The sequence below is a fragment of the Oryzias melastigma genome, linkage group LG23, assembly GCF_002922805.2.
Source record: "Oryzias melastigma strain HK-1 linkage group LG23, ASM292280v2, whole genome shotgun sequence".
In the NCBI taxonomy this organism is placed as follows: Eukaryota; Metazoa; Chordata; class Actinopteri; order Beloniformes; family Adrianichthyidae; genus Oryzias; species Oryzias melastigma.
Genome location: NC_050534.1, coordinates 21,556,421 through 21,580,256, shown reverse-complemented (window position 1 = coordinate 21,580,256; position 23,836 = coordinate 21,556,421). Strand labels below are relative to the sequence as shown.

The 23,836-nt window shown below is 43.1% G+C and overlaps 1 protein-coding gene across 10 annotated transcripts in view; it reads left to right on the top strand.

Annotated features, from left to right (window-relative positions):
• LOC112152862 (thyrotropin-releasing hormone-degrading ectoenzyme) overlaps window positions 1–23,836 on the top strand; it is a 225,333-nt gene that overhangs the window by 169,316 nt on the left and 32,181 nt on the right. For 4 of the 10 annotated variants that reach the window (XR_004947204.1, XR_002920404.2, XM_024282721.2 and 1 more), the window contains exons 14-19: window positions 241–388; window positions 471–574; window positions 1,166–1,273; window positions 7,255–7,422; window positions 9,799–9,939; window positions 10,012–10,093. Coding sequence is in view for 7 of the 10 variants with exons in the window: in XM_024282721.2 (XP_024138489.1) it covers window positions 241–388; window positions 471–574; window positions 1,166–1,273; window positions 7,255–7,422; window positions 9,799–9,939; window positions 10,012–10,093 (751 nt within the window). In the remaining 3 variants the exon portion in view is untranslated. Of the gene's footprint in view, window positions 1–240; window positions 389–470; window positions 575–1,165; window positions 1,274–7,254; window positions 7,423–9,798; window positions 9,940–10,011; window positions 10,094–11,225; window positions 11,862–11,917; window positions 12,385–19,900; window positions 20,094–22,226; window positions 22,333–23,836 lie in introns of those variants that run through there. The other 6 variants (XM_024282675.2, XM_024282730.1, XR_002920403.2 and 3 more) reach the window with 5 other exon arrangements.

The window sequence follows — 23,836 nt, the reverse complement described above, 5'->3', positions numbered from 1 at the left end:
CCTCCTCTTCCTCATCTTTTCCCTAATCTTCTTCCTTAAACTCGTCAACGTCCTCATTCTCATTCTCTTCTTCATCATCTTCTTCCTTGTTTATGTCTTTTTCCTCATCCCTTTTCCTTGTTCTTCCTCGTTTTCTTCCTGCTCCTCTTCCTCTTCCTCCCGTCATCGTGCACACTCAGCAGAAACAGTTTTTAGTGAAGCCCCTCCCTTCGTCTCACGTCTGTCGTCTCTGTCCTCCAGAGCCGGTTACCTCCCTCAGGGCGTCCCCTTGCAGCTGATTGGTTACCTGCCGGAGGAGACGTCCTTCCTGCCGTGGCACGCCGCCAGCCGTGCGCTGTACCAGCTGGACAAACTGCTGGACCGGACGGACGAGTACCGGCTGTTCAGTGTAAACGAGCCGTCCATCAGCAGCTCCGCCCATCACTGCACGCCCCGATGCGATGCATGCTAATCAAGAACTGTGTGTGCAGGACTACGTACTGAAGCAGGTCGCCTCGCGCTATCATCAGATGGGCTGGCCGTCAAACAGCGCCGGGACGGAGGGCAGCGTCCTGCAGGCGTCGTATCAGACTGAGTATGACAAACACACACCTGCAGGACGCTCACGACACACCTGCTCACACACACACCTGCTCACACACACACACCTGCTCACACGCACACCTGCTCACACACACACCTGCTCACACCCACACACCCCCTCACACACACACCTGCTCACACACACACCTGCTCACACACACACACCTGCTCACACACACATCAAAGCTGGTTAGTGGCATCAGCTTTAGGGATGAATCTGAATATCGCTCGGATGTTTTTACTCCAGAGTTCAGACGGAGAAAAAAGAATCATCAGATCATTACAGAGAAAACGTTTTGTTTTTCTAGATGTTTGTGAACAGATTCAGTGAGTTCCTCACATCTGTGGAGGAATTTAGTTCTTCATGTAATAGTTTCAACTCAGACACATTTTCTGGTTCTAAGTCTGAACGTCTGTTTTATGATCCACGTTAAATATGTCAGGATGTTCCCCGACCCTGACCCTGACCCTGACCCCGACCCCGACCCTGACCCCAACCCTGACCCTGACCCTGACCCTGACCCCGACCCTGACCCTGACCCCGACCCTGACCCTGACCCCGAGTGTGTCTCCTGTCCTACAGGGAGCTGCAGAGGGAGCTCATCATGCTAGCTTGCAGCTTCGGGAACAAACAGTGTCACCGTCAGGCCGTCGCCTACATCTCTGACTGGATCTCCAGCAACAAGAACAGGTAACGCCACCAGAAGGTCAGACAGGTTTGGAAACAAAGTCTGACTGACTTTTCTGAGACAGAATCGTCTTTGTTGTTGGATGTAACCAACCAGCTGGATGTTAAAAAGACGACTTTTTTATTGTTATCTCATGATGACAGAATAATGAAGATTGTACTGTAACATCTCTCTCCTCCATCTCTATCTCTCTTTATCTCTCTGAGAAGCCGAGATTTTACCTCTTTTAAGTCTGTCTATTTTCTGGTTAACAACAAAAACAGGAGAAGAAAAAAAACACAAAAGTCATTATGACTGTTATCTCGTTATTACGAAATAACAAGATAATCACGAGATAATGAGATAATGGATCTACTTATCATGGGAAAATGACCATAACAAGATAATATATCTCGTTACCAGGATACAGTCAAGATAACGAGATAATAGATCTCTTTGTAACAAGAAAATGAAGATAACGGGATAATGGAACTCATTATCACAAGAAAATGAAGATAACGAGATAATGGATCTAGTTATCACGGGAAAATGAAGATAATGAGATAATGGATCTCATTATCACGGGAAAATGAAGATAACGAGATAATGGATCTAGTTTTCACAGGAAAATGAAGGCAACGAGATAATGGATCTCGTTATCACAAGAAAATGAAGATAACGAGATAATGGATCTCGTTATCACAAGAAAATGAAGATAATGAGATAATGGATCTAGTTTTCACAGGAAAATTAAGGCAACGAGATAATGGATCTCGTTATCACAAGAAAATGAAGATAACGGGATAATGGATCTCGTTATCACAAGAAAATGAAGATAATTAGATAATTGATCTCGTTATCAGGATAAAATTAAGATAACGAGAAAAGTAGGGCTGTTTTTTGGCTTCCGTAGTTTTAAAACATCTTTGTCGTGTTTTACAGGAATTTTATAAAAACATTTCCTGTTTAAAGAAACATTTTTCCATCAAACTCTGAACAAACAGAACAGAACAACTGTGTTTTCCTCTTTTGAGTTTTTATTGCTGGCCCTCCGTGTTCCCTGAGGACCCCTCCAACCCCGAGACTCAGATTCACACATAAACACTTGAACTGTATTCACAGGGTCTGACCCCCCAATTCAACAGGTCAAGGGGGCGGGGCTTTGGCCTCATTTTTAGTCTTTGGTGTCACCTGACTGTTGATTTGAACCCACAACTATACAGTCTACTCCAACTCCAGATTTTTATTTCTTTTATTTTCAAACAGACCAATCAAACAGGCTCCGCCCCCTTGAATGGTTATTCACTGAAATGCTGAAACTCGTGGAGCATTGAGGATTGAAACCAGCGAGCAGCGAGAACCAAAATAGTTTCATGAATATGAAGGCAGACATGAAACGTTCCCACCGAGGAAAGTTCCCCGAACAAACGCAGAGCGGAGCCGAGTTAATCTCTCCAGAGGCCACATTAACACGTCACGCTCTATTCAGGGATTCTAATCCCGTTTGCAGATCCTCTGTTTGGGATTTTCCTGACCATGTCTGAGTATTAATTACAGCCCCCTCAGAACTATGCGTTAATTAAAAGCATCTGCTGGAGTGACCCCGCCCTCCCCAATCCACACACAACTTTAGAGATGATAACTCCTCGCCGCATTGATGTTTGTGTTCAGAATGGAAAACTGCAGCCGCTGAAATGTGACAAAGAGATTAGCTTCTGATCTGAAGGACGGCGTCACGTCTGCCGTTCAAAGGATCCTCCTGTACAGACCCACAACAGGAAGTGGAGTCGCTGCAGGGAGGAAGCAGAGGTTTAAACCACCATCTGATGAGAGTTCACACTAACCGATTTAAAGTCATTCAATTGGTTAAACGCATCTCTGTTTTTAATCTCCAACCTTATGTATGGCAGAATAAACAGCATGAAAGTACCTTCATTATGCTTTCATATCACAGAAACACAGTAGTGTCATCCGCAAAGAGATAAACTTCACTCTAACTCCTCTGCATGTTTCTGCATTCGTGGGTTTTATCTTCATCCTTAGATTAGGACAACCGTGCAGCCAAATAAACACTTTTTGTTTATAAACCCAAATATTGCAATTTAGCTTTATTCCCAGCATACACAGATTTCTATGTTACACGAATAAAATATTTATAGCTGGTTATCATTCGCATTTTGTTTTGAAGGGTCTGAAACGAACTCTGGCCAGTTGTAAACATTTCTCCTCTTTAGTGAGTTAAAGTTAGAGGGCTAGTAAATATTTGAGTCAAATTAGTCATGTTTACGAGCCCTCCTTTTGGTGAATGTCTTTAGTATTCTCCTGCTCCACCGTCTGAACACAATGTAATCAAACGCACCGAGGACACTCCCCCAAACCCGCGGTCACGTCAGCCGTGTGGCGTTTGGCGGATGAAACAGCAGAACACGCCGATATTTTTAACAGGATCCAGTCAGAACTGATCTAAAAGTATTTTAATTATGGTAGTGCCGTTTTTTAGGACATAGTTTCTGCAGAGCGGCAGGACTTTAGAAAATCACTTCTGAGTTGTGGGTGGGACTGTTGGTGTGGAGCAACCCCGCCCCCACTTCCCCTCCTCGTTGGGGAAGCTGCCTGTTTACACCAATAAGTTATATACAGGCTAGAGTCGCTATGCTAGCCTGTTGCAAAGTTGGAGGCCATATTGGAAAGGTCAAGATGCCTGTTTACTGCTGTGTAGCAATTGAACAAAGACCTGGGAAAACAAGAATGTGACTTTTCACTAGTGAATTATTGCTGTCAGCTGATATAGCAGAACTTCTGGAAAACATTTGAAGTAGATCTGAGTGAGTTTACTCTCAGTAGTGAACATTTTGGCTGATCTTGTAGCCTATTCAACTTAACTTTAGACTTCTCACTATTTCACGTTTTCTGGCAGAACCACCGGTCTTTTTTGTTCTACTTGCGAGGGTTAGAGACTGAAGACATCCACAAATGTGGAGAAGCCCCCCCTTCTCACCCCATCTCCACGGTCGAAAACCTTTCTGATCATCTGTACAGCATTTATTAAAGAGCACTGGAGTATCACTCATCATAATTCGTTTTTTTTTAAATCCAGAACTATAAACTGCGTACTTTCCATGAGGACTGTCACCCTGTGTCTCTGTGGCTTCAAATCAGGAGTGTGTGCTTCCTTCTTCATCAGATAAGTGCAGGAGGACATCTTCTTCCTGAATTAACTGGTTTCATCCATAATAAACACCTGCTCCAGATGATAATCATCCACCGCGATTATCAGGATATTTTTGAGCTGCTTCTGAGTCAGCTGATCCTATTTCTCCATGCAGGCGCTCACTGTTCAGTTGTTAGAAATTCAGGAGCTGGTGGGACCAGCCTTTCGGCTCACTGTGTGTGTGTAGCCGGCGGTCCGGTGTGCACTTCATCTCTGCTCCCCTCTTGGGAAATTCCCGCAGCCCTTCGGACGCAAAAGTTTCATATAAGAGTCGTGAGTTGTCAGAGTTTTTGTGACAAACCAGAGGAGTCACGTGACTGAAGAAAGTAAACGGATACGTGAAACCGCAAAGAAAAAAGTGTAAATAAGCGGCGCTGAACTGTATTTGCATGTCAGATCAGATCAGACAACCTGCTAGTAATCAGATTACTGAACAAAACACAGAAGAGCCCAGCGTCACATTCCTGTCCGCCGGGTGCAGGTGGTTTACAGCGCCTCCTACCGGACTAAAAAATATGTTATGTTAAAATTAAGTGGAAGATAACACCGGTTCATTAATAACAATAAAAAAATGATCCGGAGGGCCGTATCCGGCCCCCGGGCCTTGGCTTTGACACATGTGCCATACAAGAACATGTTGAACACAGTTTTCCTGGCTGTGAGTCTTTAACAGGTTTTGGAGCAGCTGTTGGTGGTTCTGATCTCTGCAGCACTTATTCTGTCGTCACTGATCTGAAAGTCTTTTTAATTCCCGCCGCTCCACCTGTTCAGTTCTTCTGACGTTCTGCAGCTTTCAGGTACAAACAGGAGAAACTAAACGTCCCTTCCCAGCAGCCCGAAGCGCTCAGGAGGCCGTGTTTATTTACATTTGTGAGCGGAGGTCTCTGGAGTCGGACTCCGCTATAACAACGCTGACACGGCTCATAATGCATGGACAGGACCGCCGCTCAGCACTTTGAGTCTCTCCATAATGCCTTTAAGAGTTGTGAACTTGCAGCTGCCTCTGCTCGTTACATTTCAATCATCTGTGGGGGAAAAGTGGCGAGGAGGCGGCGTTCCTGCAGCAGCTCGTCGGACGACCTTTTCCCAGACTCTTAACCGCAGCTCGTTGAATGTTTCATCCGTTTGACGGAGTGAGTTTAAAAGATTCAGAGCGGCAGACAGACAGACGGACCGACGGCCGGACGAGCAGACGGTGGAGATGCACTTATCCTGTCAGAGTCTGACGCCGGCGAGGGAGCGGATATTTCCCGAGGAACGGCTCGGGGACACAAAAACATTCTACACACACTGCGACTCACAGCCAGTGTGTTAATTAATGGGATGTGAGCCATCTGGAGGGTTCTGCAGCAACAGAAACACAGGATTACTTTTAGAAATACCAGCAGCAACTGTAGATGTGATGAAAAATGAAGCGTGTGCAGAAAGCAGCGAGCGGATAATGTTTTCACGATAAATAAACTATCAGGGCCGTGTACAAAGACTTGTCAGGTTAAATGCACTCTCATGCATACATGCAGACGCAGGACTCCAACATCAACCTCAGCGGAGCGCCGACGCCGCGTCGCCTTCCTTTGAAGTGAAGAATCTGCTATCATCAAACATCCAGCAGCACCCATTCAGGGTTTAGTCACCGCCAGCAGAGATCACTGCACGCCGCTGAAGGGGGGGTCTGGTCATACATGACGGTAATCAGGTTCTGCTGATGGTTCGCCTGCTGGAACAGGAAGTGAAGCGGAACGACAAAATCGCCAGCGGACCTCGATGTGGTCGCTTTTTAAGCAGAAAATTCTGTAAAGGGATTCGGTTCATCTGAACCCACTGTGGAAACAACTAAAAAGGGGAGGAGTCACAGGTTTATATATCACTTTTTTGATATGTTTGTGTTTTAGTGAACAATCCAGAATATTAAACACGTTTTAGTGAATAATAAAGCAGCTAATCAAATTTGATCTTTATGGACATGAATCAACCATTGACTGTATATGAGGAGTGGACTGAGTGACTCCGCCCCCCTGGTGTTCAAAACTTCGACGGAGAAATAAACAGCTGTTATTCAGTCACTCTATTGCTCATAATAACCATTTCAAAATGGTTATTATTTATTATTATAAAAAATTATAATAAAGTAAAAAATAAATATATATACATTTTAAAGAGCAAAAAAATATTTATTTTTAAAAATAAACAAAATAAATGAAAAACTAATAATAATAAAAAAATACAAAACTAAATACATGGAGAACAAACATAATACAAAAATAATAAAATAAAATAAACATATAAATAAAAAAGTAAAAAAAAAAAACCATCTTGTTCACACTGAAGCTGTGAAGCCTCTGCAAGGACAGAGCTGCAGCTTTTCAATGCAAACAGGAGAGGATCAATAACCTTCATTATTTCAGCATCTGGGTTACAGTGTGAAAATGTTTCTGTTTTTCTGCAGCAGAACTCGTCATTCTGCTGCTTCTCCTCGTAGAAGCTCTCTGGCAGACGGCAGCCTTGTTAATATTTACATGAAGCCACTGGAGGTGAAGGATCTTCTGCCAGTTTAGCCAGATTTTCCATTTAGATTCCAGTTCGGAGGCATTTGTTGTTCTTGCTGGCAGATCTTTGTTTGTCTTGGCAGACGGCAGACGCAGCTGAGACAGAGCTGTGGTGCGTCTGCGCAGCTGCCAGTCCAACTTCCTCCAGCGTTTCCTGAGCTCTTGCTTAATCCTGAGCCGCATCGCCGTTCTTTCTGTCACTAATTGTGGGGAACGGGAACTCACGGTGTCCCCCCCCCCACCGCAGGATCCCCCCGAACATCCGGGACATCGTCTACTGCACCGGGGTCAGCCTGATGGACGAGGACGTGTGGGAGTTCATCTGGATGAAGTTTCACTCCACAAACGCCGTTTCTGAGAAGAAGATCCTGCTGGAGGCGCTGACGTGCTCGGACAACACCTTCCTCCTGAACAGGTATCAGAGGCTCCGCCCACCACATCCATCCACTGTGTCTGAGAACTGGCGCTACAAACAGGAAGTGCCACAGGCTCCAAGCAGCCAAAGTTGCATAGAGAAATAAACAGTAATTCAAGTTTAAACTGGCCAATCAGACGCCTCAGTGAAGTAGGTGGAGCCTGCTGGCCCATCGCTCCAAACGTTTGACAGATTTTGTTTAGTCTTTCTCAAGGGGTGTGGCCTTCTAACAATCTCCCTCCTGATTGCTGAGGGCGGTTCAATCATCAATCTTTATTGACACAGCACATTTATACAGGAAGCTAGCAGGAATGGGCGGATCCTAGCAAATGTCTAAGATGATAAAAACAGTTAAATCACCTGTTTAACATGAGAGATAAAAGTTATCTTAGAGTTAAAAATGACGACCAGACTGTTTCTAAGTGACTTAAAGTCCTCCTGTGATGATGTATTTGTAAGTATTGGATGAAACTCACACAAAAAATCCACAGAAATGTGAACGGCGGCTCATTTGACTGCAGTCAATGTGAAGATACCATCTTCTCTTCTCCAGAACCTGAACTAGACACTAGGAACAGATGAGGGTTTAGTGCATGTGCAGCAGAGCTGTTGATGGAAAGAAGATCATTCATTCAAACAGAGTCTGTCCAAGACAGTTTGATTGATTTAAAAGGAGAAATACTCAGAAATGTAAAATGATTTCTTACTACGATTTCCTTTGGATGACGTCACATTCAGTCCAGTTCTCATCCACAACTTGGCTCACCGAGATGATCCATCTGAGGTCAGCTGGTCTGACCCAAGAATTAGCAAATGATTGGATACTTTTCCACCAGAAGAACAAATCAACAAATTCTAAATTGTATTTCTGATGAATCCGCGTTACGCCCAGACGCTAACAGCTGACAGCGATGAACGTGTTCAGACAGCGACTCGCTTCAAGCGCCTGGTTCTTCAGAACGCCGTGTTGGTCAGAAACAGACGATTCCTTTGTTTCTCTCTGTGCTTCCAAACAGAAAAGAGATTTCTAGAAACATCTGTGAGTCTGAAGCTGTCAAGCGTCCAATAAAAACATCAGTTATCGATCTGTTTATGCAGAAAATGTGTAAATTCTCCTGTTAGTTTAAAGAGGTTTCATGTTAACAATAACAGAGTGAATCTCTGCTGGATCATAAAGTAACTGTAACTCAACGCTGATCATAAAATACTCCTTTAGGTGGTTTTTGTGCCCCCCCCCTAAATGATTTAGCAAGGTTCAAGTCTGCAAATTGATTTTTGTGGCCTTTTGACAAAAAGGGAGCAGCCTGAATAAAAGGTGTGATGAAAGTTCGCTCTGCGCCTCACAAGTGCATAAAACCAACCCGCAGTGCCTGTAGCTGTGTGTGTGTGTGTGCATGTGGGGTGTGCATGTGGGGTGTGCATGTGTGTGTGCACAGATCGATTTTCAGACATTGTAAACGGTTCTGCAGCAGTGGAGGCAGAACTGCGTGTTCAAACGCCGGTCTGCACAAACACACAAATCAACGCGGCTGATTGGTCACACCGGAACCGCTTCCTGCTCACGGGGAATTCCAAAAAGAAGAAAATTGATTTAGGACTTTAATGAAACAGGGAATCATGGGCAGCTCGCACACCAGGCCAGAGGAGAGAGCAGAAATGAAACTGAGCGTACAGGAAAGCGTGAAGCTCTCAGCCTAGAGAAAGATTTGATTTAATCACAGTCACCCGCAGCTGGGAGTAATCTGATTACTGTCAGTGTTTTTGATAGTTTTCCCTGTCTGAGACAAACTCTCCTCTGGGGTTTCTGACAACAAAGCTAAGATAGTTCCTCTGATAGTCGAACCTCAGAACCAGGAACAACAGTGTGGCTTGGACCACCTCTACAGTTCCCCGTGGTGTCCTGTGGAGGGCGCTCTGGGAGTACAGGGTCCGGGGAGCATTACTGAGGGCTGTCTGGTCTCTGTATGATCAGAGCAGGAGCTTGGTTCTCGTAGCCACCAGGAAGTCAGACCTGTTCCTGGTGCATGTTGGACTCCAGCAGGGCTGCCCTGTATCACCGGTTCTGTTCATAGTCTTTATGGACAGAATTTGTAGGCTGGGCATCTTTGCTTAGACTGCTGGCCCCACGGCCCGGTCCAGATGAGTGGAAGAAGATGGAAAACTAACCCTGGAGACACTAGAGTTTAGAACGCGGGTCTAAGGGTTTTCATGTAGACTTTCATTGGAAGTGGTCGCTCAAACAGCAGTTAACAAGTGAACGTATCATAACACGTGATCTGAGACGATCTTTGAAAAATCATTGAGTCGATTCCTCAACCGTCTAATGAGGAAGCTTCCAGAGAGTGGTGGTGACCTCAATCTACCGTCTCATCCCAGGTTACTCAACCTCTCCCTGAGTTCAGACCTGGTCCCGGAGCAGGATGTGATCGACGTCATCATCCATGTGGGCAGGAACCCTCAGGGTCGAAACCTGGCCTGGAAGTACTTCAGGGAGAAGTGGGACATCCTGAACGCTCGGTGAGACCCGAACCGCCGCCGAGGGTTTTGTCTTTAAAGAAACGTCGTGACTTAAACTCCTCATCTGTTCAGATACGGAGAAGCTCTGTTCATGAACTCCAAGCTCATCGGCGGAGTGACGGAGTTCCTCAACACGGAGAAGGAACTGTACGAGGTAAAGGCACCAGAACACCCTCCTGAGTTTAGTGTTGGCATCTTCCAAAGGGTTTTCACTCGTAACCTTGGAAACATCTTTAGACATCAGTCTGAGAAGTTAACTATATATAAATGCAAACCCTAAACTAGTTAAAGTGTCCATATTTTGATTTGTGTGAATGCTTTACAGCTTTGCTTTCAGCAATGTCAGCAATCTTTGGATCAAAACATTCAGCTCATCCAGGACATTACTGCTTATACTTTTGGTATTCATGAACTTTATAGTTTTTAAATATTGAACAAAATATGTCCCATAGGAAATGAATGAGAATTTGGTGAAATACTTCCTAAACTTTTATGCACTTTGGATCTTATGAACTTCTGCATAGTTTTAGCTAAAGACGCAATTCACACTTCAAAATCTTCAAACTGCAGGATTTTCTAGGGTAATTTGGAGTTTAGCTAATATTTTAGCATTATGCTAGCTGTTTTAGCTAATTCAGACATTTTTCCAGTTCTTTAGGCTAATTTGGAGTTAAGCTAAAAATGTTTGCACTTTCCTGAAATATTGGCAAAATTAGACATTTTCCGAATGTTTTAGGCTAATTTGGAGTTTAGCTAATATATTTTGGCATTATGCTAGCAATTTTGGCAAAATTAGAAATTTTTTCTAGTTATTTTTTTTTTTAGAACAGTTTAGAGTTTAGCAAATATTTTACTGTTATTCAGGCTGTTTTGGCAAAATTAGACTTTTTTTTCAGTTTTTGTTTTTAAGGATAATTCGAAGTTATGCTAATGTTTTAGCATTATGCTAGCTGTTTTAGCTCATTTAGAAAAGTTTTCCATTTTTTAGGCTAATTTAGAATTTAGCTAAAATGTAAACAGTATGCTAGCTTTTAGGCAAAATTAGGCATTTCTCTTTTTTTTCTGAATTGGCATTTAGCTAGAATTTTAGCAAGCTTCAGGCTTCAGCATTTTCGGCTATCTGAACTAGCATCTTCAGCAGACACATTCAGCTTACAGCATTCACACTAGCATTATCGCAGGTAATGCTATAAATCTAGTTTTAGATGAAATTACCACCCAACCAAGAACAGCTGTTAATCAAACATTTTTATTAAAGAAAATCTCATTCTTGACTCTTTTTATAGCTTTTCCTGTTCAGACGAAACACAGACAGCCTGTACAGAGCTTCATGTTTCACAGAAAAACCATTACTGATGCTTGAACACACAAAGTGCAACAACCAGAAAGACTGACTTCTCCTTTCAGATCAATCTTCGAATGCTCTCATTCTAAACAAGGAGGAAGGAAGTATGAACAAATTAAAGGCTTTAAGTGATGAGAGTCAAAGGCAGAATGGAGGGAAGACGGAGGGATGGAGAAAATAGTTAGAGTGTTGGGTTAATTTGAACTGAGTTAAAGTCAGTGGAAGCCGTGGATTTTCTCTTTCGCTCCACTGAATCTGTCAAGGAAAAACCACTTTCAGTTTCTTTTTTGGTCCCACTTTAAACAAGAAACTTTTAAATTAATTCAATCATTTATATATATATAAAAAGAGGGTGAATTCATCTTACTGCATACGCTGGAAACTTTCTTTGAGGAGTTACAAGCTATTCGTTTTCCACTTTATTTTACCGTAAATCAGATCCCCTATGCAACCAATTAGGCTTTAAGCAAATGTGTTGTGGCTAAATTGCTGTTGGTTATAATTTCATCATTTTTTAATAAACTTATCAAATATCTTACCTTAGAAAACCTTTTTGGTCTAAGTTGTCTTCTCTCCCCTCCATCTTTCCTCCCTCCATCATTACTCCCACACATCCCCTCTGTATTTCTTCAGCTGAAAGAGTTTATCCAGTCCAGTGGCGTTGGGGCGGGGCCTGCGTTGCCACGGGCGCTCGAGATCGTTGAGGGCAACGTGCGCTGGCACCGCCTTCACCGGCGGCAGTTCTACCAGTGGCTACGCAAACCTCCGAGCCTTGGATAACACTCGGCCGCTCGCCGGACTGCGAACCGACTGCTGAGCTAGCTAATGCTAATGCTAGCCTTCAGACGCGACAGGAAAAAAAGGCGGGAAAAAGGCTTTAACGGTTCATCAGCTGGTTTTGTGGATTGTTTCCCCCTTTTTCAAATTCAGTTTCAACCTTTCGAGTCTTGAGTGAGGCGGGACTTTTCCTCAGGATGCGGCTGATGTGGTCAAACTGGTTTCTGTGCCGAGAAAAAGTAAAGCTGTGATTTAGCGAGCTAGCTTAATCGCTCTCTGAGAGTGCTCAACTTCACTAATAAATCACATTCAGTTACAGATGATCGCAACTTAGCACTTTTTTAGTGCTAAACGTGACTTACCTCAATAGTTTTTGCTCATTGTTTTGAGAATTCCTGAGCTAAAGTTAGCTAGCTAACTAGCACAATCCCTCTCTGCAGTTTTTAAGAATGCTAAACATTACTTTCACAAAGAAATCGCACTTAACAACACGTGATCACAACTTAGCATTTTTAAGAATGCTAAACATGAATTACCTCGACGTTTTCTCTACATTTACTGCCGATGTTTTAAGAGTTTTTACGTTAAAGTTAGCTAGTGAAAGCTAGCTAGCTAACGTTAGCAAACTAGCACATTCCTTCTCTGCGGCTTTTAAGAGTACTCAAGAGTACTTTTGCAAATAAATCACACTCAAATACGTACGATCACAACTTAGTATTTTAATGAATTTTAAACATGAATTACCTCAATGTTTTTTGCTAAATTTCTTGCTCATGTTTTAAGAATTTGTAAGCTAAGATTAGTTAGTGAAAACTAGCTAATGTTAGCAAACTAGCACAATCCCTCTGCTGTTTTTAAAAGTGCTCAACAACTTTCACAAATGAATCACCTTCAATTCTACATGATCACCACCAGCATTTTTATGATCGTGAGACATGAATGACCTCTAAACTTCTTACTAATCTTTTAAGAATTCTTTAGCTGAAGTTAGCTGGTGAAAGAAAGCTAGCTAATTTTAGCAAACTAGCACAGATTTTTTATAAATACTAAACATTCATCACCTCAATGTTTTTTTCTAAATTTCTTGATCTCGTTTTGAGGATTCTTAAGCTGAAGTTAGCTAGCAAAAGCAAATTAGCACAATTCCTTTCTGCAGTTTTAAAGAGTTCTCACTAGTACCTGTGAATGACTCAACGTTGTTTTTTTTTTGGTGTCATGTTTCAAGAACATTTTAGCTAAAGTTAGCTAGCTAAGAGAAACTAACTAATATTAGTAAGCTAGCACTTCCTATGAATGTTTTTGAAAGGATAATAGAGTTAGCTCGAGTGTGTTTTCCACCAAATTCTCCAACTCCATAATGTTTGAATAAATAGTGTTTTTATTTTAAATGGTTCTCTGAAAGTGAGAATCGCCGTTGAATTTTGTTGCCTTTCACCTCAAAGTCCCATAAACTCTTCTGGACGTGTAAAGCTCCGCCTTCTTCATGATTTCTCATTAGAAAATTTACTGCGGTGACATAAAAAGGAAAGAACTTCATCAGATTTTAAGAAGAAAGGCGATTGAGAGTGAAAACAGTTTTAACACCTTTTGAATCCTTTTCAGTTTCACCTAAAAATAGCTGCTTTTCACACGTCAGTCTGTTTTTATTTATGTCAATAGCTGTTTCTAATGGTCAAATAAAAATTTAATTTTTTGACAAACAAACACAGAAAGATATTGTTTTTTGTATTTAAAAGATACAAAAAAGTTTGAAGAATAACAAATGAAATCATCTCATTTACTTTTAGTTTCTATATGAATGTTTTTTAATCACAGAGAGATGAAGAAATATTTAAATAGATATGTGCACAAATATAAAAAATATAGTTTTATTCAAACAGACTTCTTTGTAAAGTTTTAAGGTAATATGAGAAGAATTATGTGAATATTTTACTAAAACTTGTCTCAGATTCAGATGACTGTAAAAACAGCTTTAATCTCAAAAGACAAGTTTCTCGTTCAAAGTTCAATGTTTTTATTTTTTCAGATTGAAGTGAAGGTTGTTTCATTAATGAACCTAAATGTCTTTAGGCTAAAGTTACATTTATTTGGCTCCTTTTTCTGCATAGAAAAATCATTTTTGATCTGATTCTATTCCAAATTGTTGACTTGCAACAACACAAGCCACTTCAAATTTGGCTGTTTGTCTATAAAAAATTAAGAGTTGATCAATTTTAATTAACCTCCTTCCAGCCCATTAACATGTTATTCCATTATTCACACTCCATCCAGTAATTAAGCATTTTTTAGGATTTGTTTCCTCACATCTGTCCAAAACACAAAGCATTTGAAGTCAGACCTTCTTGTTTTTACCTCACTTGAACATTCAGGACAGATTTCCCGGCGTGTTGATCACTTAACAAGAGCTGTAATTAACGCCGCGTGGACTGCTTTGTTCACGGCGCTCTGAAATTCATTAAGACTCATTAACTCCTCGCACCATTCCAGCTGCCTCCGTTTGAGTTTAAAGAGAAACTTTGATTCCGTCACGATCAAAAACGTCCGGCGGCTCGGAAAACATGGGCAGCCTGGAGATGCGTCAGAAAGTCCTTCATGTCTGAAAGCTGATTGAAGCTCCAACATTTTAGCTCAACACCAAAACAAGCTTCACATGTGGAGGAATAATAGTCTTTGAAGAGCGGGAACGTTAACGAGCAGAGCCGCCGCGGCTTTTAAAGGCAACAACAAAACGGGAATGAAAGGACGGCGGCTGTCGCAAAACAATTTAACATGACAGATGTGGAAATGAACACGAATTGACAAACTAGACATTAAAACTTCCTACGTTCCTTAAAAGAACCCAAACTAGAAAGTTAACTATTCTGATACACAAAGAAATCTGATTTATACCAAAATTATTGTTTATTTTTTATGGAAATAGTCCAAATTAAACCCTCTGGTGGTTAATAACTGAAACTTTTTATGTTTATTTTCCTTTTAATTTGTTGATTTTATATCATTTTTGTGTAAATCTACGATTTTTTGTTTCCCAACTCCTATAAAAAACATTAATCTCACATAATCTGAGTAAATAGTCTAATTAAATGTAAAGACCAAAAACAAATGTCTCTGAATCAGAAATCTCTTGAGCTACATCAGCCTCAGCTGGGGGACAGAACGCGCCGCTTGGCTCACAGAAACCGGCCGACTGACATATTTGTTGTGATGTTTTACGCAGATGATGTGGCTTTCTATGCGGGATCAATCCCATGACGACAAAAGCTAACAGTGGACTTTCACAGCATGTTTAAGAAGTCACATGGTGGAGCCGTCTGTGGGAGATCTATCAGCTCAAAGCTCGGATTACCTTTACTAGACTTTGGATTATAAAGACGACTGACTTTACGGAGCTCATTAAACGAGGAATATACGACGGGTTCTTGAATGTGACTGAGTGGATTTGCTGATCCCAGTGGATGACAAACTCCTCCGATCGATGGATTTCTGGTTTGGACCGTTCATGGAGTTGCAAACGGAAATATAATTGAAGGTGGACACAGAAGTGCCTCCAAAGTCCAGATGCATTTATGGCTCCAGAACCTCTGAGCAAAGAAAACATCCGAACTTCCGTCCAGGATTCTTTCCTCTGTCTGGATCCAGCTTTCGTGTTAATAAGCGAGCCATATACCAATTAATGGGCCTGCCTGCTTCTGTACATTGTGTGTCCTGTGATGTTTGTGTGTGTGTGTGTGAGAGTGTGTGTGATGGTAGCAGCAGTGGTGACAATGAGGACATTAAAACTCTTGATTAAAATTCTAATTAAAATAATTCTGATGAGGATTGATGTAAACTTCATGATGATGAGTCAGACACAATCACCAGTGATGTGAAAAGCTAATTATTTCTTAATTACGTTGATTAGTTGATGCATTCTGAACAAATAATTGTCCAGTCAGGGAAATTGGGTTTACGGTCACAAAGCACACAACATGGACCATCTGAGCTGTAAATGATTGGAGTGTGATGTTTAAAATGCAGAAGTGTCATTGGGAATTGTTTATGTAAAAAAAAAGGTGTTTATGACAACAAAGAGGATGAGGAGGAAGACGGTGGTTCGGATCCAACGCCTGAAAGACGAGTTCAGTTGCAGAAACGGTTTGGTCCAAATCCTGTTTACACTGCGTTGGTTTGTCGTGATTTTTGATTGGATGATATTAAAAAAGTGAACCTTGATTTCTATTTATTCTTAGAGTTAAAGAACAAGTGCTCATAAAAACCATCAGCGTTCGTCGTCCACCAACCACAAACTCTAAAGACATCAATCAATCAATCAATCAATAGATACTTTATTAATCCCAACCAAGGGAAATTCTCTTGCCTGGTAGCCCCATAAAAAACGACAGTCATGCACACAATGACAAAGGAATAATAAAAACGATAAGAGTAATAAAAAGCCAGGGTAGTACATAAATAAATAAATAAAGAGCGCCATAAGAAACAAAATAAAAAAAAATTAAAAACAATTAAAAACAATTAAAAACACATCAGCACAGCCTGTTATGCAACCTCAGAGCAGACGGGATGAAAGACCTCTTGAACCTCTCAGTCCGGCAGCGCAGGGAGATGAACCTCTCGCTGCGGCTGCTTTTCTGAGAGGCCAGGGTTGTGTGGAGTGGGTGAAAACTGTTCTTTAAAATAGCCTCCAACATCCTCCCGGTTCTGTCCTCCACCACAGCCTCCACGGACAGAACCCCATCACCCACCACCCGTGCACACCTGTCCAGCAGTTTTTGGAGGCGATCCTTGTCCCTTGCCGTGGCGCTGTTTCCCCAACAGACCACGGCATAAAAAACTGTGCTGGCAACAACGGACTGATAAAAGATGCGTAAAATCCTGTCACAGACATTAAAAGCTTTGAGCCGTCTTAAAAAGAAGAGTCTACCTTGACCCCTTTTAAAAGAGGCATTTGCCTGTGCAGACCAGTCCAGTTTATTGTCCAGGTGAACTCCAAGGTATTTAAAAGCTGTAACGGTTTCTATAGTGCTATTGTCGATCACTATAGGCTGATGTGTTCTGTTCTTCCGGCTGAAATCCAGGATCATCTCTTTAGTCTTGGCTGCGTTTAAAAGGAGTCCATTTTGTTTGCTCCAGTGAACAAAATCAGAGATGACCTTTCTGTACTCCGCCTCATCACCGTCCTTCACACATGCCACCACCGCTGTGTCATCAGAGTATTTTTGTAAGTGGCATGAGGAGGACCGGTGTGCAAAGTCTGCCGTGTAAACAGTGAACAAGAAGGGTGAAAGCACTGTTCCCTGAGGTGCTCCAACGTTGGTTAAAACAGTCTCTGATACAGTGCTTCCCAACCGCACGAACTGAGGTCTCTGTGTAAGATAGCTTTCCAACCAGGAAATGAAAACAGAGTCCACACTCAGTTCTCTCAACTTCTTGCTTAAAATCAGAGGCTGAATGGTGTTAAAAGCGCTAGTAAAATCAAAAAACATGATCCGTACATAGCGACCAGGGTGGTCTAAAAAAGATTGTACTGTGTGGAGCATGTACAGCACCGCGTCCTCCACCCCGATGTTCTTCTGGTAAGCGAACTGCAGCGGATCCAGAGCCGGCTGTATTTGTGGCTTAAGCAGTCGCAATACCAGCCTCTCCATCGTCTTCATAGCCACCGATGTCAGAGCCACAGGTCGATGGTCCCCGACACCGGCTGGTTTCCCCACCTTTGGAACTGGGACCAGGCACGAGGTTTTCCACAGGACAGGCACCTGACCTGTCCGAAGGCTCTGATTGAACAGAACCTCGAGGGGTCCGGCCAGCTCCGATGCGCACGCCTTAAGGACGCGCGGTAGCAGCCGATCAGGGCCCGCGGACTTTCCAGGGCGCAGCCTCCTCAGCTCAGCACAGATAGCATCTCTGGAAAGGTGATACGAAGCTGGAACACCCCCAGCAGCAGAGCAGAGCCGACTGCTAGGTGTAGCAGAGAGAAAATGTGAAATATTTGGAATAAAGCAGTGATCCGTTTAGGTTAAACCCAAATCTGAAAGGATGGACTGAATGACAGTTTAACCATTTACAACCAGCGGTGTGATCAAACAACACATTCCCAACTCGTCACATATTGACGTTTGGTTAAAGACCCTTCGGCGTTCATTTTTCGACGTTTTGGGTCTCCCAAACTTGACGTTTTTTGATGTGCTGGCTGTTAAATCCTCTGGACACGGCCGGTACTGGTACCCTAACCCGGTACTGACGCGATAACGGACATAGTACCAGATGCAGTACTCAACATGAACTGGGGCCAGATGCGATACCTGATGTGAACTGGTACCAGTACTGAGTTAGAGTACCAGTACTGGGTTAGGGTACTAACTGGGACACAGAACACACCAGTACCCTAACCCAGTACTGGACCGGTCCCGGCCCGGAGGTTGGGGACCCGCAATTTAAGCCAGCACATGTACAAACGACGAGTTTTGGACACCCAAAACTTCAGTTTTTGATGCAGAGGGTCCTAAACCAAACGTCAGTATATGACAACCTGAGAAAGTGTCGGATCAACCAGGCGATCATGAAGGTCGTGCTGGTAGATAAATGGCCATCAAAAACAAATTATAGTAAATGTAAAAATACCAACAGCCAATCATCATCCTCGCCTTGAAGTACGTCACTTGACTGAACGGCCGATTGAAGATCCTCACATAGATCATGTGTGTTAAACTACGTTGAGCTTTGCTAGCAGATCTGGACTTTTTCTTCCCCATAAACCTCAGAAACATCTTAGCTTTGTGATTGGTTATAAGTTACATTTACTCCACTGGTTGAGGTCAGTCACTCGAAAAGAACCTCAAACAGAACGCACAAAAACATGACGACTACAAACAAGTCCAATTCCACAAGCTGTTAAAGGAAACATGTCATTTTGTAATCTCACATATTCATCTAAATGAATCCGTCTATTCATGAATATCGTCTGATCACTTTATAATCTGTGTGAACGGTTTGACATGACTCCAACTGATTCTGAAGCTCCTTTCCTCCACTTCTGAACTGGTTACAGTAATTTGGTAAATGGTTGAAGAGTTACTCCGGGCTCAGATGCATCCGGTCCAGCACCGGTTCCGACGAAGTGGTCTAGCTACAGCAGATGACTCACATTAGCTACGGATGTCTGTGGTCCTCCTGCAGCCACAGATTCTGTGAGACTCCGAACTCACGTAGATCCACGCGATAACTCGCCGTTCAAATAGGAAATATGAGTAAACAAACCCTCATATATTCACAGCACTTCTTTTTCTTCATACGATGTGGAAGTACGGAACTTTTTAATACTTTTGTCTTCTATAGGTGTAAATGTACATGTGACTGTGTTACATGTATTATATAATCATAATTAATATTGTCACAATGACGTAATGTTTACAACACGGTGAAAACAGAGTACAGCGAGAAATAGGTTTGATTCTGTAAAATGTACCACTTTACACTCGCTCGCATGATTTCAGGCTCAGATCTCTAATAGCCCCGACTTCACAAAAAAGTGCTCCGGCGTCCAGCAAAAATGTTAAAAGGATACGGAGCGCCGGAGAGGCTGGAGACCGGACCGGATGCAGTGTGAACCGGGGCTGCGGTTATTCCAAGAATGGAAACTTGGGAAACCAGTTGATAAATGGTTGGTATCTACGCTATGATTGCCAACAAAAACTGGGTTAAAAAGCAATTCAAATAAATCCAAAAACCTAATAAAGTCAGTGTGACATAAGATAGATTAATGAAATGCTAAAAACTGTTTTTCAAAATTCTAAATGTGGAGAAATGTCGTTAATATAAAACCCAACAATTCCTTTGCAGAGCGTGTTGTGGCCCAGCTTCCTGTTGTGGCCCAGCTTCCTGTTGTGGCCCAGCTTCCTGTTGACGGTCCAGATTTCCGTGTGAAAGCGTCCTCAGGAGCTCAGAGCGTCTTTGTGCTCCGGCAGACATTAAAATGCAGCTCAGCTGATCCAGCCGCAGCCAGACAGCTGGCATTAAAATGCATCTCCATGTTCGTCTCTAGTGGCCACCTGTGATGAGATCCCACTTCCCACTCTATATGCAAATAAACAGGGCATCACAGTCCCAGCTGTGGAAACAAACAGGACACGGATAGGTGTAGTCGTGTCGCTGCAAAACACCAAATTACTCCCAGCGACTCACCTGAACAGTCCTATTATGGCTGCAGAGTGCAGGACGCCGCAGACACAGCCGCGCCGCGCTGATGACATCGCTGGGACAAACATGTCGGAGACTCGGCTTGTTTACCAAATGATGGAGAAGTAAACATGGAACTCTGCTCAGGAGATGGTCATTAAACAGAGGTCAGAATATATCAAAATCTTTTTATGTTCTGTTTTTAATATTCATCCACCGGACAGACGTTTAGAAAACTAAAGAATACAAACACCTCTGACTGTCATTCATCCGCTTTGATCCGTCACCGAGTCAGAGGGATGTCGTCCATAGAGAACGGTTCACTTCCTTCTGCAACCAAATCAATTCAGCCGCCATTTTTTTCACCATACGAACGCCGCCATGTTGGAACCAGATGATACCAGTCAGCAGTGATTGGTCGAAGTTCGTCTGGATCGCTGTTTCTATGACAACCACTCCCCTACCACTTGAAAGCGAAAAATTTGTCAAAATTTCTGGACGTGGCGACCAACAGGCTCCGCCTACTTTTGGTATTTTATCAAGAAGATGTTAAAAAAGTATCAGAGCAAGAATGGTTATTCTGACCAATAGAACAGCTGTTTAGTTCTATATGGAAGTCTGTGGGATTTTGGCGTCTTGGAGCCACTTCCTGTTTGAAATGACCAGGGGGCGGAGTCACTCAGGTTGTGTCCGAATACCTTCACTACTAACTATATAGTACTGTGTTTGGCATTTCCAGAATTCTTTGCAATAAACCAGTGTGCATTGACGCTCACTAGATTAGCGAATATAGACCACAATGCACTGCGTTTGAACGATTTTTCATGTGAAGAAAAATTATTTCATTTTTTTTTCTGAAGCATTCAAGTTTTCATCATCAGATAACAGTGGATTCATCCATAGATTTTGTTAAATGTTTATATTTATTAGGTTTTGACTTCTGGAAATTGGTCACTTCATATTTGTTAAAAAATATTGTTGTCTCAATTATGATTAAATCCAGGTCACGAGATTGTCCCGCACTATAAAGTTAGTGAATAGGGAGGGGATTCGGACATAGCGTCTATCCACTTCTTGGTTTTCTTCTATTACTTTCCTCTGACTGTAAAGAATTATGGGATACGTAGTTAAAGACACATTCTCACTCCCAGCTCGTCATATATGGACGCATGGATCGGGACGTGGAGGGGGCATGGACTACGTGGTACCGGGCCGTAGATGCTGATCGAATGCGGTCACTTTTTGACGTTTCGGTGTTCCCAACTCGTCGTTTTTTGATATGCTGGCTGTTCCTATTAAATTGGGGTTCCCGACCTCCAGGCCATGAACCAGAACGGTCCAGTACTGTGGGATGGAGCGCATCGGTACCTTAACCAGGCACCGGACCCAGTACCAGATATAGAAACAGACACGGTAGCAGTCCGCGCCTGGTACCAGATGTGGTACCAGACACAGTATCGGATGTGAACTGGTACGGGGTTAGGATTAGGGTACCAGTACTGGGTTAGGGTAGCGGTACTGGATGCGTCCCAAGGACCAGTCTGCGTCCGGTACCGCATCTGATACCGCATCCTGAGGGCTTGTGGACCCTTGATTTTACGAACAGCCAGCATGTCAAAAAAGGACGAGTTGGAGAGACCCGAAACATCAGGACGGTCTTTGACCAATCGTCAATATGGGACGAGTTAAGTGTGTTTGCTTATCAGGGGTCCCCAACCCTCGGGATGTGGACCGGTACCCTAAACCAGTGTCTAGTATCGCGTCCCGAGGGTTTGGGGCCTTTGATTTAATAAGAATAGCCAAAGGACGAGCTAGGGACGCCCGAGTGGCACAGAGGGGTCCCGAACCACACGTCCATATATGAGGAGTGAGGATGTGAAGATAAAGCAGCATTTTGAATGAGAAGGCTTCAGGTTGAAGATCTGAACTGAGACGTTCTCCGTCTGAAAGTCGACCTCCATCTGCAGATTTCTGCTCTCCTCACCAACAGAGCCGTTCTGCTTCTTCACCGACTTAATTATTAAGAACAAAGAGCTTTGATGTTGCGTGTGACGGCCCAGAAGGACGGCGGATGATGAGCAGGAGCTCTCCCACAGGTGAGCCTGCATGTTCGCTCTGACACTTCTCTCCCTCCGAAACATCTTGATTGCCAGGTGGCCCGATTTCCAGAAGTTTCCCAAACAAACTCCAGCTGTTTGACTCGGAATATTCTAATCTCTGAAGAAAGTGGAAGCGAGCGGAGCGCTGGCAGAAACCTCCAGAGCTCCGTCGGATCTGTGTGTGTTTGCGTGTCAGCGTGCGTGTCCGACATCTCTCTAAATTTCTTCCTCGGTGATGAATGGCTCCACTGTTTTTACCCCAAAGCATCGTGGGAAATCACAGCGTGAGGAGCTTGTGTGTTTGTGTTGTGTTGTTGCTGGTGTTGTGGGGACTCCAGCCCTCTCTCTCTCTGTGAGGGTTTAGTTTAAGGGTGTCTGTTTGGGGGGTTCTGGTTCTGATCGGGGCTTCTGCAGGTCTGCTGAAGCCCCGAAAGCATCGGTGTGCATTTGAGCGCACGAGCGCGGAGATTAATGGGACTTGGAAAGTATGTGACAGAAAGAACGATGAGCTAAACAGATAGAGAGGGAGACGCAAACAGAGATAGAGGAGCGCTTTTATGTTCTTATGAATAGAAATGAAAACAGGAGAGTTAATGTTCCACTTCACTCCAAAATCAAATGAAATCTGCAGAAGAAGAGCGAAAAGATAAATGAAGCGAAGCAGAAATGAAGATGGACTCTGACAAAGAGCCACGGCGAGGAGAGGAAGTGAGGAGGAAAGGACAGGAAGAGGAAGCAGAAAAGAAAGAAGCATTCTGTGGTTTTTGTGATTAATATTCCACAGAAACCAGAAGTGACGTTCCTTTGAGAAACTATACCTGGAACTGCTTCTGATTCTGACACGACTCACTGCTGAACTACGGCTAACAAATGTAGACCCCCCCATAAGACCCCCAGGACCACATGGAAGTTCCTGTCAGGCTCAGGTAAAAATCTACCATCTTGGGGATGAGGGGCACCAGGTGTGGACACAAACAGGAACCAGGTGTGCCAACAGGTGTGGACCAATGAGTGGATACAGGTGTGAATACAGGTGTAGAAACAGCTATAGTAACATTTGTGGATACAGGTGTGAATACAGGTGTAGAAACAGCTATAGTAACATTTGTGGATACAGGTGTGCCAACAGGTGTGGACACATGTGTAGTGGAAGCAGCTGTAGAAACCGGTGTAGAAATAGGTGGAAAATGATGTGGAAAGAGATCTGTGAACAGATGTTGACACAGGTGTAAAAAAGTTGTAGACGCACATTGGGACAAAGGTGTGGACACAGGTGTGGACACAGGTGTGGACACAGCTCTGGACGCTGGTGTAAACACAACGTCCTCAGCATCTCTTAGCTTAACTTTTTTCAGTTTTAGAAATCCACAGATTTCTGCATTGAAGAACTGAGTCAAGAGATTTATTGTAAAAAAGACGAACTTTTCCCTGTTGAAGATGGATGTGTGTTGTTCTGATGTGTTCAGTTTGTGACAAAGCGCACACAAACTTCACATGAAAA